Consider the following 17,008-nt stretch of genomic DNA (forward strand, 5'->3'; position numbering starts at 1 on the left):
GCATGCATTGGTTCAAGAATTGTATAAACATTATTTTTCACCAGTCACTCAATTTCATCATATGACTTTAAAGTGTTTTAAAATAGCATCTTTACATGAAAGCCTTTTAGAAGCTACAAACTGATATCCAAGCAAGTCTGGGAAAAACCTGATTATCTATTGGTTAAAATTGGCTTTAAACTATCTTTCTTTACATAAATAGAAGTACTATTAGAAAGATACGTCGTGTGTTTTCTATTGCACTTAAGCGGTTTTGGGTGTCAATTTGTGGTTCGTATGATTTCAGCTTGTCATTGGTTAAAATAAGATTATGACGTCATATGTTCTTGCTTTACTCTGAAATTCCTACTGTGATATCATGAAAAAAGTCAACTATGTATAATTACCTTAAATAGAAAAAACGACATTAGAATAGAAGGGATAAGATGGTCTGCATAACAGCTAAAAATCATAAGAAAAATAAACTACACCACCAAATATCATGCTTTGCGATATTTTCTCACTCTCGACAACTATATTTGAAAACTTAAAGATTTCACTTTCTCGATTGATAAAATCTATATTTATTGCTGTATGTTGCATAATAAATGAAATTAAGACGTTTGGGATGATTACGAAATTTATCATATAAATCATATGTAAATAATGAAATTCTTCATTGAAGCAAAGTTAAGTATATTGCTGAGACTTCCTAGTTTTCCACGAAACCTCTTTCTAAATTATTAACATCTATTTTATCAGCAATCAAAGACGGGCTTTGAATAAAGGCAACAGTAGTATACCGATGTTCAAAACTCATAAATCCATGGACAAAAAACAAAATCGGGGTAACAAACTAAAACTGAGGGAAACGCATTAAATATAAGAGGAGAACAACGACACAACATTAAAATGTAACACACACAGAAACGGACTAAGCATTAGACAAAATCCTATGAGAATAACAAATATAACATCAAAACCAAATACATGAATTTGGGATAGATAAGTACCGTGACGCGTCTTATAGTAATGTGAATTCACACTCAAAAATAAGAGAAAACAAACGACACAACGGAAACACAACGTTAAAATGTAACACACACAGAAACGAACTATAATATAACAATGGTCATATTCCTGACTTGGTACAGGACATTTTTAAAGGAAAAAATGGTGGGTTGAACCTGGTTTTGTGGCATGCCAAACCTCTCTCTTTTATTACCATGTGAAATATAACATTAAAATGACAACACAACATTACAGGACTACAATAGAAATAAATAGGAGAACAATTGACAAAGAAACACACGAATAATAGCTAACAAAAGGCAACAGAAGTGCATTTTGTCCACACAAGACTTACCAGTGACGCCCAGATACAAAAGTTTGAAAGCCGGAACAAGTACAAATTTGAACAGCATCGAGGACCAAAAGTTCAAAAAGGTTGTGCCAAAAACGGCCAGGGTTTTCTGTTAGGTACCAGAACATCCCTATTATTTAGAATAATTTATACTTTTGCAAACAATAGATTTTATAAAATGACTATACAAAAGATATATGATAAAACTGAAGTATTAACTAATTACAGGAAACAACCGAAAAATATTACATAACCCGACAAAATGTACAAAAAATAGACACATCCGAATAAGTTAAAACCTCAACGCCAAGTGACGTCATATTTGAAATTGTAAAAAAATGACAAAAAAATTACGTCACATTTGAATTTGTAAAACAGATCATCAAAAAATGAAAAATGACGTCACATTTGAATGAATAAGATAGTTTAAAGTTATTGTAAAACTGCCTATTCTAGAGGTGGCGTGAATCAGATGTGGATTCTTAAAAATTCCAAAGACCTTTTGGAGTACATACAATTTAACTCTCTTTCATCTTTTAATAGTATTAAAACATTTGACTTTTCTACACTTTACACAAGTATTTCACAATCAAAACTAAAAGACAAATTGAAAGAGTTGCTATTGCTTTGTTTAATAAAAAAGAATGGCCAACGTAGATACAAGTATCTTGTCTTAGGGAGGGATATATTCTACTTTGTAAAGAATCACTATGATTCAAACAAAAATTCTCTGAAACTGACATTATCAAGATGCTAGATTTCTTGATTGACAACATATTATTTGTTACATTCGGAGGACGTGTTTTTTTCAACAGTCTGTCGGCATTACAATGGGAACAAATTGTGACCTTCTTCTTGCCGACTTATTTCTTTATTATTATGAGGCGGACTTCATACAGGAACTTCTTAGGAAGAAAGATAAGAAGTTAGCTGTATCCTTTAACTCTTCTACCCGCTATATAGATGGTGTTCTTTCACCAAATAATTCAAAATTTGGTGACTATGTTGAACGCATCTATCCTGTCGAACTAGAGATAAAGGACACAACAGATACAGTTAAGTCGGCCTCATATCTTGACTTACATCTAGAATTTGACAATAGGGGTCGGTTGAAAACAAACTTTACGACAAAAGAGATGATTTCAGCTTTCCAATTGAGAACTTTCCATTTCTAAATAGCAACATTCCAGCAGCACCTGCATACGGTGTATATATCTCCTTATTGATACGATATTCCCATTCTTGCATTTCCTATCATGATTTTCTTGATAGAGGGCTGCTGCTGCTCACAAGGAAGCTATGTAACCAAGAGTTACAAATGGTGAAGTTGAAATCGATCTTTCGTAAATTTTACGGACGCCATCACCAGTTGGTTGACCGTTATGGAATAACCGTTTCTCAAATGATATTTGATATGTTCCTTACATCGTAACTGCAATCCCTTTCCTTTTCATGAACGTGACCTATCGAATAAGACTATTTACCCTTTTTGTTACAATATGAGCAACACGACGGGTGCCACATGTCGAGCAGTCTGCTTACCCTTCCGGAGCAACTGAGATCACCCCTAGTTTTTGGTGGGGTTTCTGTTGCTTATTCTTTGGTTTTCTATGTTGTGTCATGTGTACTATTGTTTGTCTGTTTGTCTTTTTCATTTTTAGCCATAGCGTTGTCAGTTTATTTTCGATTTATGAGTTTAACTGTTCCTCAGGTATCTTTCGTCCCTCTTTTATGATATTTCTTGCTATTGAACAATTTGCTTCTGGATCTCTTGTGTGGTGCCAACAGCTTTTCTGGATGCGTAAGCTTTAATCTTAAAAATTACAGAGACATTTGACAATCACATTATGCAAGAACAAATTGCAAAGATAAATCCTGTGATTAGAAAATTATTCAAAGAAAGAATTCGAACTCATAACCGCAGAGATGACAAACAAGTCTTTATTTTGAAATTGGTTATTTTTAATTTGGTTTTTTTTTTGTTAACATTTATAGATTATAGTGAGATATTTCAGCTGTAATCAATGAATATTATTTTCACAATTCAAACCTAATTCCAGTTTTCTTTACAACCGCCCCTTTAAAGATAATTCTTTTTTAAATAAAAAGTATATCTTTTTCAATTTTAACTATCCATCTTTTTTAACCCGCTATTGATTTTGATATACATAACAACCACCCATGTGACTAATATAATTGTGTAAGATTTAAACATAATAAAAGTCGAAACTGTACATATGACTTTTAAAGTGACTTTCATGGGAATAACTTACAAAAAAGTAAAATCACTGAACTCCGAATTCAAAAAGAAAAGTTTCTAATCAAATGGCATCATCAAAAGCTCATACACATCAAACAAATGAATAACAACTGTCATATTTCTGACTTGATGCAAAGTGTGTTATAGAAAGTTTTTTGAAATACAATACAACGACAAAAATAAACAAGTAAGTTTTCTTTCCAATATAAAATTAACTTTATACTCTAATATTATTAGAGGTATTCATGTACTAAGGAAACTTTTACAGAAAACAACAAGGGAACACGAATATTAGGCCAACGAGACCCCATCACAAAAATGCATGTTAATATAAACAGGAAACCTCTGACAAAAATACACTATTATTGCCCATAATAATATATCCGACATCATATACTACAAAACAGATTTATGTCATCTATATCAATTATAATATTTAAATACAAAATACTACGGAAACTGAGTACAGTTAACTAAAACAAGGAAACTTGATTTCATCAATCTATTTTTATTGATATTTTAATCGATAACATATGACTTTAATCATACATTTTAGCATGTGATAACAAAATTCCAAAAACTATAAGCTATAACATTGGAAAATCCAGTCCATTTGTTGTTAATGGAGGGACAATACATCTGCTAATAAAAAGAATGTCTTCCATCGTACAAAATAATGCCACAGAACCATTGTTGGCAGGTACTGAAGATAATGGTGAAGGAAATCCTGATTCAACTGGATACGGTTCTATCGAGGAAAGACCTCGTTTTACAAGGAATAAGCTGTTCATAGTTGGATGTATTCTGATGACCGAATTATGTGAACGTTTGACATATTACAGTGTGATAGCCAATTTGATATTGTTTTGTACTTCTACTTTGGATATTTCTTCGACTGGTGCAGCAAGAATCAGTTTAATATTTTCTGGTTCGTTTAATATTACATTTCTTGATGCTTTTTAAGATAATGAAAGATATCAGCTCAATAGATGCTTAACACTATATGTTTGTTTTCTAACCACCTATTGCACAAGTATAAGTATAGGTGTGTTTTGTTCAAGAAAATATTTTCATGTTGTCTTCTTTTTGCTATTTATTAAAAAATTTCTTTCTTTTTCAGCTTTTCTAGGTGTCACATCACCAATTCTTTAAATAAAATTTAGTTCACATGTTAAGCTAGTCGCACTTTGACAGAAATAATGTGCTCAGCGTTGCTGTTATCTAAATTAGCAAGCTAATTTTCAAGAAGTAATTTGTGGCTGCATTAGAAATTTAAATTTATTTTGACAATTTTGAGTAGAAATGTCCGAGAAGTGCTTAAACTTTCATTACAATTTTTCTGTAGATGTGCTATATAAAAGGCTGATTTTGATTTTCAGAAAACCAGGGTCAATTTAAGTAGTTAGTCACTTCCGAAAGGTTAAGTTAGAAGATGATATTATACAATTCAGAATATATAAGATTTTCATAAAGTCAATCTTAAGGGTGATTTTTTAAAGAGGTGTGAAAAGTGAAAAATACATAGTTGAAAATATAAGGGTCTGAATGAGATATACAGAATAGAGTATAATTGACAAAATAATTAAAAAAAAAATGAAAAAATTAAGCATAGAGAATTTACCAGTGATAAAATATAAAGAATAATATGCATTAACAATTAAAAAATATAAAAAGGAACACAAACAAATCCAGACCCTTTTACACAAATATACATACTAACTGAATTGATAGCATGGCATAAAATAAAGGTAATACCGAACACAGAGAAATATTCAAAACAGAAAGTCATTAATCGAATGGCAAAATCAAAAGCTCAAACACATCAAACGAATGGATAACAACTGCCATACTCCTGACTTGATACAGACATTTTCTTATGTAGAAAATGGTGGGTTAAACCTGGTTTAATCTAGCTAAACATCCCACTTGCATGAGAGGCGCATAAAATTACCTTACATTTACAATGATGTGTATAAACAAACCGAACAGACATAAAATGTAATTTGTCAAAATAGTGATACAACAGTCAACATAATGATTGTGTTACAATCTTAATCACTCTAAAATAAACAAATGTGTGAGAAAAAAACAAAAAGGCATATAAACGAATAACATAAGTAGTAGATGTATTGTGATGTTTGGTAAATTTTAATCTATAAACATCATTATTAATTTAGAATAAACATCAATTTTCTGTTGAACTATTGTGCTCGGTAGTTATTTTTGGAATACATTTCAATAATCGTAATTTTTAAAAAAATATATCGTAATATTAAAAAAAAAACAATTCAGGCTGGTTGCAATGGTTCAGATTTATTGAGGTTTGTTGCGATACAAAAGAATGTTTTTTTATATATATTTCAGGTTCGGTATTCATTGTGCCAATTTTTGGAGGATATGTGGCAGACGCTTTCGTTGGAAAGTTTAACATAATATTAGGATGTGGACTAATTTACGTCATCGGTGAGTATTTATATTAAGTTGTCAAATGTAAGGGTAATGTGACAACCATGATCCATACTTGTAATTACATTTGTGGAAATAAAAGGATAGAAAATACATTTTGGAAAAGTATAACAAATTAAATCATACATTTTTTAAGGTCCACTTATCCATCGTATTTGCATATCTTACACAGATTTAAATACTTTCTTTTTTATAATGTTTGATATTCTTGCAATTAAGAAAAAAATGGCTTATGCACAGATTTCTTTCCTAATTAAAGATTTAGAAGGCTTTATTTGGATTTGCTATATTGTTCTATTTGATTTTTTTATGGAATTTTCATGCCATATCTTTGTTTTTCCCATATTAATTTTGTCACAACTTTTCTTAGTGGCATTATTAGGAAGCTCGATTTCTTCATTGACAACATATATTTATGCTTGGAGAACGAGTTTTTCAATTTACAATCGGCATTTCCACGGGAATCAACTGTGTACATCATCTTACCGTACCGATTTGTTCCTTTATTTGTACGAGGCAGACTTCCTACAGGAGCTTCTTTTGCATTCCCCTATATGGATGAAGTTTTCTTACTTAGTAATTCAATGTGTTGCGACTATGTTGAGCGCATTTATCCCATCGAACGTGGGATAAAGTACAAATACAGTTAGCTCTACCTGGTATATTGACTAACATCTAGAAATTGAAAACAAGGGTCGGTTGATACTTTCAAGAATAACTTGTTTAAGCGATTATAGACAACACTATGGCAATAGAGGAAATGACGAATGACGAAAAACAAAAAAATTCCAAAACCAACATACTGTGGATTCATTTATTTTCGTGGGTATCAATTTTTGTGGATTGCTGAAAACTTGCATATTCATGGATATTTGATTTCGTTGTTTTGTCGATCTCTGTATACAAAGCATATTGGAAAAATGTTTCCGCGCCTAATAAGATAAGATTCATAATTTCTTTTGAAGTTCTCATAACATAAAAGCAAGGTCAAACATTTCGTAAATCACTTACCTAAAAGTTTAAGGTTACGTATAAAACGGGAAGATAGGAAAGCCGACACCATGGCGTTTGTCATAAACTGTTCTGGTTGATGTGTATTGAAATTTATTAAAAATTGTATTTTGTAGACTGTTATTGGTCTGTTTGTCAAATTATTTTTGCCATGACATTGGCAGTCCGTTGTATGATTTTCACTATCCCTTCAGTATCATCTGCCTCTGTTTTAGTCAAATTAAGACATTAAACTTTATGCAAGCTTCTTGTCGCTTTAGATTCTGAACTTCATCTAGATATGAAGGATATATAAGCACTGACGGGTGTAATGAAAATAACAGAATAAATATAACAGTATGAGAAATTGAAAAAAAAAAGGTTGAATATTTTTTTTATTCTTTTCTTTTTGTGTTATTTTATAAATTCTGTTTTATGTGAGTTCTCGAAGGTGTCGTATAGTATGCTTTCACAAATGTGACATGTTACTGAAAGAAAATCCAACTGTTATTTGTATATAAAACAAGCAATACCTTGAACTATCCATCATGATATCCCTAATTATGTATCTTGTTCTCAATGTCTTTTATAGGATTAGTTTTACTACCAGCATCGGCTGTTGACTACAAGAATAATTGGTTTGGACTTCATAACAAAATATCTACTGTAAGTATTCCAAATACTGGGACAATGTAGTGAAAACAGGTCCCCTTCACAGTTCATAATAAACGATTCCAATGTTAAAAACATGAATAGATCAATAATACAAATTGAAAAATATCATGGTTTTGTTTACACACTATATTGTTACAAAATGCAAATGTTGGTAGGAATGTTTTATAATCCAAATGTAATGTATCTCACCAAAATAACAAATTAAATATATGAAATATTGTATCGTTTAAATCACAATTTTTGTCGAGAACACAAATAGGGTTCTGCAGATCAAAGACTTCATTGTAGTTTTACTAGACATGTTAGAATAGCTATTTAGCTTACATGGTTAACAAAAATCTTTTATAATATCACAGGAAACAAGAAGAGGATTGTTCTTGTCATCACTTGTCCTAATTGCTATAGGGACTGGAGGTATAAAATCTAATGTTGGACCATTTGGTGCTCAACAGGTTGAAAATCTGGGACCAAAAGCTGTGCAATCTTTCTTTAATTGGTAAATGTCTAACTATAAGTCAAGTCCTAGTTTTAGGGGTAAAATGTGTATCGTTATCCAGCATCTACAAATATAAAGCAGTTCTAAACAATAAAAAAAGTATTATACCAAATATTAAATTCTAAGCATTCCAGAGTCTAAACTTAACAAAAACTACGCAATATTTGTCAATTAGTTTAAACAACTAAAACTAGTAACTTCAGGTACAGTAACACTTGCCAGAGTTAAATCAATAATAGTGCAATAATAACTAGTTTAATACCCGCTAAAACCCTTAACTCGAGCGAGACCTGCTCTTCACAACAGAGTGCATGCACCACCGCCGCCAGACTTAATCCAATAAGTAACAATACGGTATATAACAAAATTGTTAAATTTACTGATCAGACGACTTTTATGTACCTTTGATAACTATTTACACTACTGGGTCGATGCCACTGCTGGTGGACGTTTCGTCCCCGAGGGTATCACCAGCCCAGTAGTCAACACTTCGGCCTTGACATGAATATCAATAATGTGGTCATTTTTATAAATTTCCTGTTTACAAAACTTTGCATTTATCGAAAAACTAAGGGTTTTCTTATCCCAGGCATAGATTACCTTAGCCGTATTTGGCACAATTTTTTGGAATTTTGGTTCCTCAATGTTCTTCAACTTTGTACTTGTTTGGCTTTATAAATATTTTGATATGAGCGTTACTGATAAGTCTTATGTAGACGAAACGCGCGTCTGGCGTACTAAATTATAATCCTGGTACTATGGTATTATGTTGTCCTAAGCTCTAAGACCTCGAAACACGTCTCTTATGAATTTGTAAAGTAACGATCAACGAAAATATGGTAATCGTAAAATATCTGTTGAGTGGTTTTCACTCTTTCTTCTTTTACATAAAATAGATCTTTACCAAGAGGAGCACATATAATGTATAATTCAAGGCCAGTAGACAATATTCAAGAGGCAAAGAAACAGTTGCTACTGAGAATTGGAAAGTTACAATATATATTAGTAGATGTATTCAGCTAAGTCATGAAAATTGCCAAAATAACGATTGTATTGCAATATTCAAGTACCCAAGCTTAAGGCTAAATAAGGACATATACTCCGAGGGTATCACCAGGCCAGTAGTTAACACTTCGGGGTTGACATGAATATCAATAATGTGGTCATTTTTATAAATTTCCTGTTTACAAAACTTAGAATTTTTCGAAAAACTAAGGATTTTCTTATCCCAGGCATAGATTACCTTAGCCGTATTTGGCACAACTTTTTGGAATTTTGGATCCTCAATGCTCTTCAACTTTGTACTTGTTTTGCTTTATAAATATTTTGATATGAGCGTCACTGATGAGTCTTATGTAGACGAAACGCGCGTCTGGCGTACTTAATTACAATCCTGGTACTTTTGTAACTATAAACATAAACATTCTAACTTTTTATTATAAATTCGATCAATGTCCGATCAAAATGGCTAACAATAGCTAACTATCATAGAATATTTATTGTAGTCAGACTTATTGTATTTTCGAATTATCATATTTTATTTATGTTATAGGTTTTATTGGTTTATAAATGTCGGTGCTATAATTGCCTACTCCGGTGTAGCAGCCGTACAACAAGACGTTGGATTCGATGTTGGTTTTCTCATACCATTAATAAGCATGATACTAGCACTTGTTATTTTCGTGCTGAATAAATCAAAGTATATTTCTTTGCCTGTTAAAGGTAACAGCGATATTGTTATCTCTCGTATATATTGATACAAACGTATATTAAGATGAACTTTACGTATTGCATTACGAAAATAAAGTATGCTACTTATTTCTATGGGAAAGACACATATTTTGGGATAACAAGAGACGGAAGATTCTAAGTAGTCATTCATAACTAATAAGTCGAATTAAACAGACAAGGAAAGGTGACGAAAAGGCGTTCAAGTACACACAACAATAAAAAAAAAACCAGAGTAAGCAACACGAAATCCAACTAACAATAGAGTTGATATCAGATAGTCTGGAAGGTTAAAATCGAGCAAAAAAAGACAGGATTATGGCTTTTGAATGACAAACAATGATAGCTTTTAATATCATAAAACCAAAACTCACTTAAAGTTGAATTTTACCTAATGGAGTTGCAACCAATGTTATGTAAAACTATGTAGTTGATCAATTAGGAATTAACAAGAAAAAAGTATCAGTTCTTTCAAACTACTGCTGAAACATTAGCTACCTTATGAATGGTACATTCGGGCCCTTGTAATCTAACAGCGGCGCTACCTGTCTGGTCGTAGAAAAAAAAAGTTACGTAGATACCATTTGGTCAACATAAATTCTGGTTTGAAGTGATGATGCCTTGGTGGTTCATCAAATATTATATCATGTACAATACAAATAAAAGTAAGGGATAAGAAAAATGGTATACAAGGATAAAAAGGGAATGTTTATCCATGCAAAGATACACTTCTACAGCAACAACATTTTATCTTTGAACATTTTACCATATATAAGCATGACTGTGCAACTTTGTCATTATGCCAACGGTAAAAGTAGATGGGTCGAACGGATGCATTTTTTTCCTATTTTCTATGCAGACGTCCGATGTTTTTTCATAGTACCTATCATCAGTAATAAAATATAAGAGCTAAAGGCTGATTCATTATATAAGGAAATACTGTGGATTCCTTATTTTTCGTTGGATACCAATGTTCGTGGGTTTCGTTGGTACAGGTGAACCACAAACTTAAACGTTCAACGAGATACAAATTTCTACAAGGTTGTATGCAGACTTTAGCACAACCACGAAATCACAAATAAACGAAAAGGCCAGTTTTCGGCAATCCACGAAAATTGGTATCCACGAAAACTACATTAATCCGCAAAATTTAAATTTATTTTAGGCAGTGTTCTCAAGGATACCATTGGTGTTTGTTGTGCTACCAGATGTAAGGGTTTCGACCATGCAAGGGAAGATGAAGGTGGTCCATACAGTAATGAGATGGTAAACGGTGTAATAGCAGTTCTGCGTATTCTACCTGTATTTTTATTGATTATTGTGTATTGGGCAATTTATTCACAGGTAAGTTTACAGAAATGAGTATTGCAAGAACTGCATTTTCCTAGCTAATCGAGTACAACTGACGATCTAACAATTTGAGAAATCATATTATAAAGGGTCTCACGACGTTTTATAAATTTCAGCAAATTGGATCTAAAATGTTCCTTAATCATTAGTCAGTATAACAGTTTTTGTGCCGTGTTCAAAAGTCCCATTATCGGAATTTTGAATCAAATTATAGTGTTACCTGGTGCAAAAAGTACTGTTATTTTTATTTACCCCTCTCTCTCAAATATTTCTCGTTTTAATATGGGGTTTTTTTATCAACAAAAAATTATCGATGTTACATGTCAAACACTCAGCATAATAGCTTTGTCTTTGATGATACAACTGTAATATACAACAGTACCTGTTGTCGTTTACCTTCTAATGTGTATGTTGATATTACTTTTCAAACGGTGCAATATGTCATGAAATTTAAAATTTGAAGTATATATTGTGTAGAATTAATTTAAATCACAGTCTTGTTTATTGTCATCTGCAGCTATAGTTAATAATGATCATATCTTTTTAGATGGGTACAACATTTTTCTTGCAAGGTGAAAGAATGGATCTCAAAGTAGGGTCCGGCAATGTACCTGTTGCAGTGCTTAACATATTTGACACGATCATAATTATAGTTTTAATACCAATAATGGAATCGTTGGTGTATCCATTTTTGACAAGGATCAACAGATCACCTTCGCATTTACAAAGAATGGGTAAAAGGACATTATGTATTTGATTATTAAGCATAACCATATTTTATACTTTATATGTTATTCATTCGATATTGAAGAACTTCCAGATGCTACTCAGTCTTTATAAAACGTCGCCAGTGTCTAAGTACAAAGTTTATGAACCAGGGTACTGTTAAAGAACGTTTAGTTCTTTTTCTTAAAAAAAAGTTCATCGTAAGATACCAAGACTTTGTTGATAACAATTGCGTATCATTTTTACAAATAGTACATGACAGTGTTCAAGAAAAGATTCAGTAATCAAAACGCAAAATCAAAAGCTCAAACACATCACACAAATGGATGGATACCAACTGTCATATTTCCTGACTGTGAACGGAAAAGTCATTGTAGTGTATATTCTGAATTTTATTAGTTATATATATTTCACATTCTTTTTAAGGAATTGGAATGATTTTCGCTGCAATGGCAATGTTTGTGGCAGGTATTCTGGAAATTTACAGAAAGAAGGATATAAGTATTATAGGCCAAAAACTTGCTGGTAACACATTTAATGCGTCATCTATATCAGTATTTGCTCAAGTACCACAGTTTACCTTGATAGGTGCCAGTGAAGTGTTTACAAGTATATCAGGTAATTGTATTCATAGTATACATATACTTACTTTGTTAAAACCTTTAATTTGAAAACTAGTAACTGGTTTCTTCAAACAAACATTTGGCTTTGAACGTTCCGATTGAAGGTTAACCTAGAAATGCGCTTCGGGCGCATTAATTCGCAAAGATTCTAGTCCATAGCTGGGTCAATATTGGGGGTAAGATCAAGATATGAGGCAGTACTTCTTGTTTTGGTCCATTCCTTATCTCAAGTTTCCTGAGATATATTAGATACAAACATTTACAGAAAAGGGGTTTATTGAGTGACGAGAAATATTGTGTTTGTGTATGCCTGAAATATCACCTTTAAACAATACAATTTGTTCCTGATTGACCTATCGGGCCTATTTGACACGACACTGTCAGTGTATTTGTTATTCAGATTCTATTCTCAAATTTTACAAGAAAACGGTTTATTTTATGTGTTGCAACTGCTTTACCCTTACTTTAATTTCATAATTTTGCGAGATACGTATTGCTTTTACCATTTTTGTCACATTGATGCATAATGACACTCTGACATCATTTTTCATCTCGCTCTTAATGTTTGTCCTTTTTCTCTGTATATATTTTTATAATATTATTATGCCCAAATTGAATGACAAAGAGGTCTAGGCCATTTTTCAATGGTGTCGTAATCGTAAGATCCTTTAACTGCAATAAGCATGCAACATCTTGAATAAATTTTGAACTTATAAAGCAACCAATTAATATAAATCAACAGGATTGGAATTCGCTTATTCTCAAGCACCAGTGTTTATGCAGGGAGTGTGTATGGGGTTGTTTTTGGCGACCTCTGGAATTGGTGGTTATGTAGCTGAACTCATTTTAGTTATTGTAGATGCTGTGACCGGATCCAAGCCTCCAGGTATATCTTTACTAAGTAAACATTTCATCGCGAAGTAATAATCAAGGACTTTAATTCTGTGATTTATAAGCGAAACTATAGCAAACATTCTTTTTTTTTGTAAACACTCTATTATGATATTATGTGTTAACCAGATATCTGGAAAGAGAAATATTTAAACGTCGTTATTTATTTTATTCTATCATATTCCGTTAGTTTACATCAATGTTCATTGATCTTCATTTTAATGAGCAGTCTATTTTTCACCTATTTTTCGATAAATCATAATACCTGAAGCCTATGAAATACTGTAGAGCCTTCTTGAAAATTGTTTTAATCCAAATTAGTTACTCTCTTTGAATAAAGATATTTTATTATATTTATTAGTCTATAAAATCTAAATAAAAAATCATCAAAGATACAAGGCTTATAATTGTTTACGCGTGTTTCTTCTTAAACAGGATCATCGGTGATCATTGAATAAAAAAATTTAAAAGCCAAATGAAGTACGGTGTTAGAAGAGTGTTGAAGCCTGAAATTCTGTAACGTTTTGTCAAATACTACTTAAGTAATATATGCCTACTGTTGTATGTAACTATCCTTTGTTTAAATTTGCTGATGTGTGCAATTCATCTTTTTTTATATTTGATTCTTTGTTTGTTGTTTTTTTTAGCCAAATTAGAACTAAATTGGAAATATCAATATTGTGTTTTTTTTATTTTAATGAAGAGGCAGATTTTCTATGCCAAATTGTAATACTAAACATCCAGCCTTTTAAAAATGAATTATACGGTTATGCTTCAAAGGCACAGGCACTGGTCTCAGAAATTTTATATACCTTAAGGTGTTGTTAAAAAATATTCTGAGACAAGTGCCTGCTTTCAAAGGGCTATGATGTTATGATATCGTAGTAAATTAAATTGTAATTTGCTGCGAACAAGTGAAAGAGCATCCTCCTTTTATTCATTCGGTGTTAGTAAATAGCTTGTTTCGGGATCTTTATAAACTTCAATCTTAATCGTTCCACCATATATCATTTTATACCTTTCAAAGGATTATATTTATTTTGCTGTACGTGTGATTAAAAAGTGTTATTGTGGATTTTTTTTTTAAATCAAGATCAATGGTCATCGATAAAGTCATAGATCCTGAATGTTAAACTACATGTTGGTTCCTACTACGGGGCGCCGAATGGGACTCTTGTGGTTTTGTACAAAATTCAATTCTGTCATAACAAAATCATGTTTGTCTTACAAAACTATGTGAAACAGACTTGTTTTATGAGAACTTCAATTTTGTAATGACAAAATTCATTTTGTCAAAAAGGTATGCACATATAAACTTATTTGCATACAAAATTGACTTTTGTTACCTGATATGGAAATTAAAACACACAGTCAATTGTGTGAGACAAGATTCAATTTTGTGAGACAAATTGACTTTTGTGAGACAAAATTGACTTTTGTGAGACAAAATTGACTTTTGTGAGACGAAATTGACTTTTGTGAGACAAAATTCAATTTTGTAAATTTTTGTCTCACAAAAGTCAATTTTGTCTCACAAAAGTCAATTTTGTGACGACAAATTTCAATTTTGTGACAACAAAATTGACTTTTGTGAGACAAAATTGACTTTTGTGACGACAAAATTGACAAAATGTGAGACAAATTTGACTTTTGTGAGACAAAATACAATTTTGTGAGACAGAATTGACAAAATACAATTTTGTGAGACAGAATTGACAAAATACAATTTTGTGAGACAGAATTGACAAAATTCAATTTTGTCTCACAAAAGTCAATTTTGTGTCTGACTTTTGTAGGCAAATTAGTTCACAGAATCCAAACTAAACTAATTTGCATACAAAATTGACTTTTGTCGCCCAATTTTCAAATTAGGTAACAAAAGTAAAGTCTGTGTTACAACAATGAATTTTGTCATGACAAAAGTAACTTTTGTCCACTGAAAGATAATTTTGTATGACAAAATTTTAGATTTGTAGTATGCCACAAATTTTGTTAAACTGAACTCATTTTTGTGGAACAAAGGTCACTTTTGTCCGTACAAAATTGAATTTCGAGTACAAAACCACAAGAGTCCCATTCGGCGCCCCGTACCTACATCTTAAGTATTGTGAAAGAAAATCTGTTTTCAGTTTTTGAAAATTAGGTAAACCATGCAGATTGAATTAATTTGCCTTTGTATTTATGAACGGCTGGCTCAGCTTAAGAGTGATGCCGTATACAATCAAAAGGTACTAAGAAGATGTATAAGATCATTTACTTTGATTTTAAATCAGAATTCTAATCAAATCATTCCTACATTTTTACTTTCTTTAAACTGTTATGTGTATTATGTTTTTCCAACTAACAAAAGTTGATATAAGTGAAACATCTGTATTCAACGGTTCTTTATTTCTTTCTTGAAATTTTTTTTTGGGTTTTGGGTTTTATGATTATTCGTTAGTTATCGATAAATAATTGATCGAAGTAATATAATGAACATATTTTTTTCAGATTCTTGGTTTCCCGATGAAATAAATGATGGAAAAACAGAATACCTTTTCTTCTTGCTGGGAATTTTAATGATTATTAACTTTGTGATATTTGCTATTGTTGCATACTTTTACAAATACCGGAACCGAGACAACTATGAAATTTCCGTTACCGCTTGATCTTAACCTGCTAAAATGATATAGGTTTACATAACTAATCAGGTCGTGACGTCTATACAGTTGAGTCTTATTGGATCTTATTGAGTTGTATAGAGACGTATTTGTTGTCAACAATTGCAAATTATATTTAAAAAACAAACATGTCTTTATATTCGATGCATTGCAAGCAGATATATTATGAATTGATATCCTGTTTGCGCATAAAAATATGCAAAATATTCTTTGCGTGGCTCTGCTAGCTTCCTTAATCTTGAATGTAAAATAAGTTTCTGTTCGTGATCAGACTCATACATATTAATGATGTAATGTTATTTGTGTATCATTTGTTTCTATTAGATGTAATTAAGACTCCTTTTTTATTTATGTATATATAAGATCATCATATTTATAAATAACATTTGGTTGGTTACCTTCTTTTGTAAAATATTCATATAGCAATATTTATTGACTGAAAATCAAACAATCAAGCCACTCCTTGTGATCGATTCTCCTTCTCGCCGGGTAGCCATCGTAAAGTAGCAGAATATGACGTTTACATTATTCGGGCTTTTGTTTGAAAACTTTTTTATCATCCCCAGAGTTTGATTGGGTTCATGATCGGTGCTCAGTCTTTGGTTTTCTATGTTGTGTTTGGTGTACTATTGTTTGTCTGTTTGTCTTCTTTTTTTTTTGGGGGGGGGGGGAGGGGATGGTCATCGTCAGTTTATTGTCAAATTTCGTATTGTTCTCCCTCTCTTAGGAAACATACTGAACTTGATTGAAGACTACTCATCAAGGTCATGTAAGCTCGTCATCTTATCTCTTTTTCCCTCA

The 17,008-nt window shown here is 31.7% G+C and overlaps 1 protein-coding gene across 1 annotated transcript; it reads left to right on the plus strand.

The window, feature by feature from the left end:
* The first annotated feature begins 4,067 nt into the window (after positions 1-4,067).
* Positions 4,068-16,602, plus strand: LOC143045427 (solute carrier family 15 member 4-like). The gene is made up of 10 exons (XM_076217913.1): positions 4,068-4,530; positions 5,967-6,065; positions 7,651-7,724; positions 8,090-8,229; positions 9,782-9,951; positions 11,123-11,301; positions 11,855-12,041; positions 12,460-12,651; positions 13,399-13,542; positions 16,038-16,602. The coding sequence occupies exons 1-10, from the start codon at positions 4,257-4,259 to the stop codon at positions 16,193-16,195; spliced, it is 1,617 nt and encodes a 538-aa protein (XP_076074028.1). The 5' UTR covers positions 4,068-4,256; the 3' UTR covers positions 16,196-16,602.
* The last annotated feature ends 406 nt before the right edge of the window (positions 16,603-17,008 follow it).

The sequence above is a fragment of the Mytilus galloprovincialis genome, chromosome 9, assembly GCF_965363235.1.
Source record: "Mytilus galloprovincialis chromosome 9, xbMytGall1.hap1.1, whole genome shotgun sequence".
Taxonomy (NCBI): domain Eukaryota; kingdom Metazoa; phylum Mollusca; class Bivalvia; order Mytilida; family Mytilidae; genus Mytilus; species Mytilus galloprovincialis.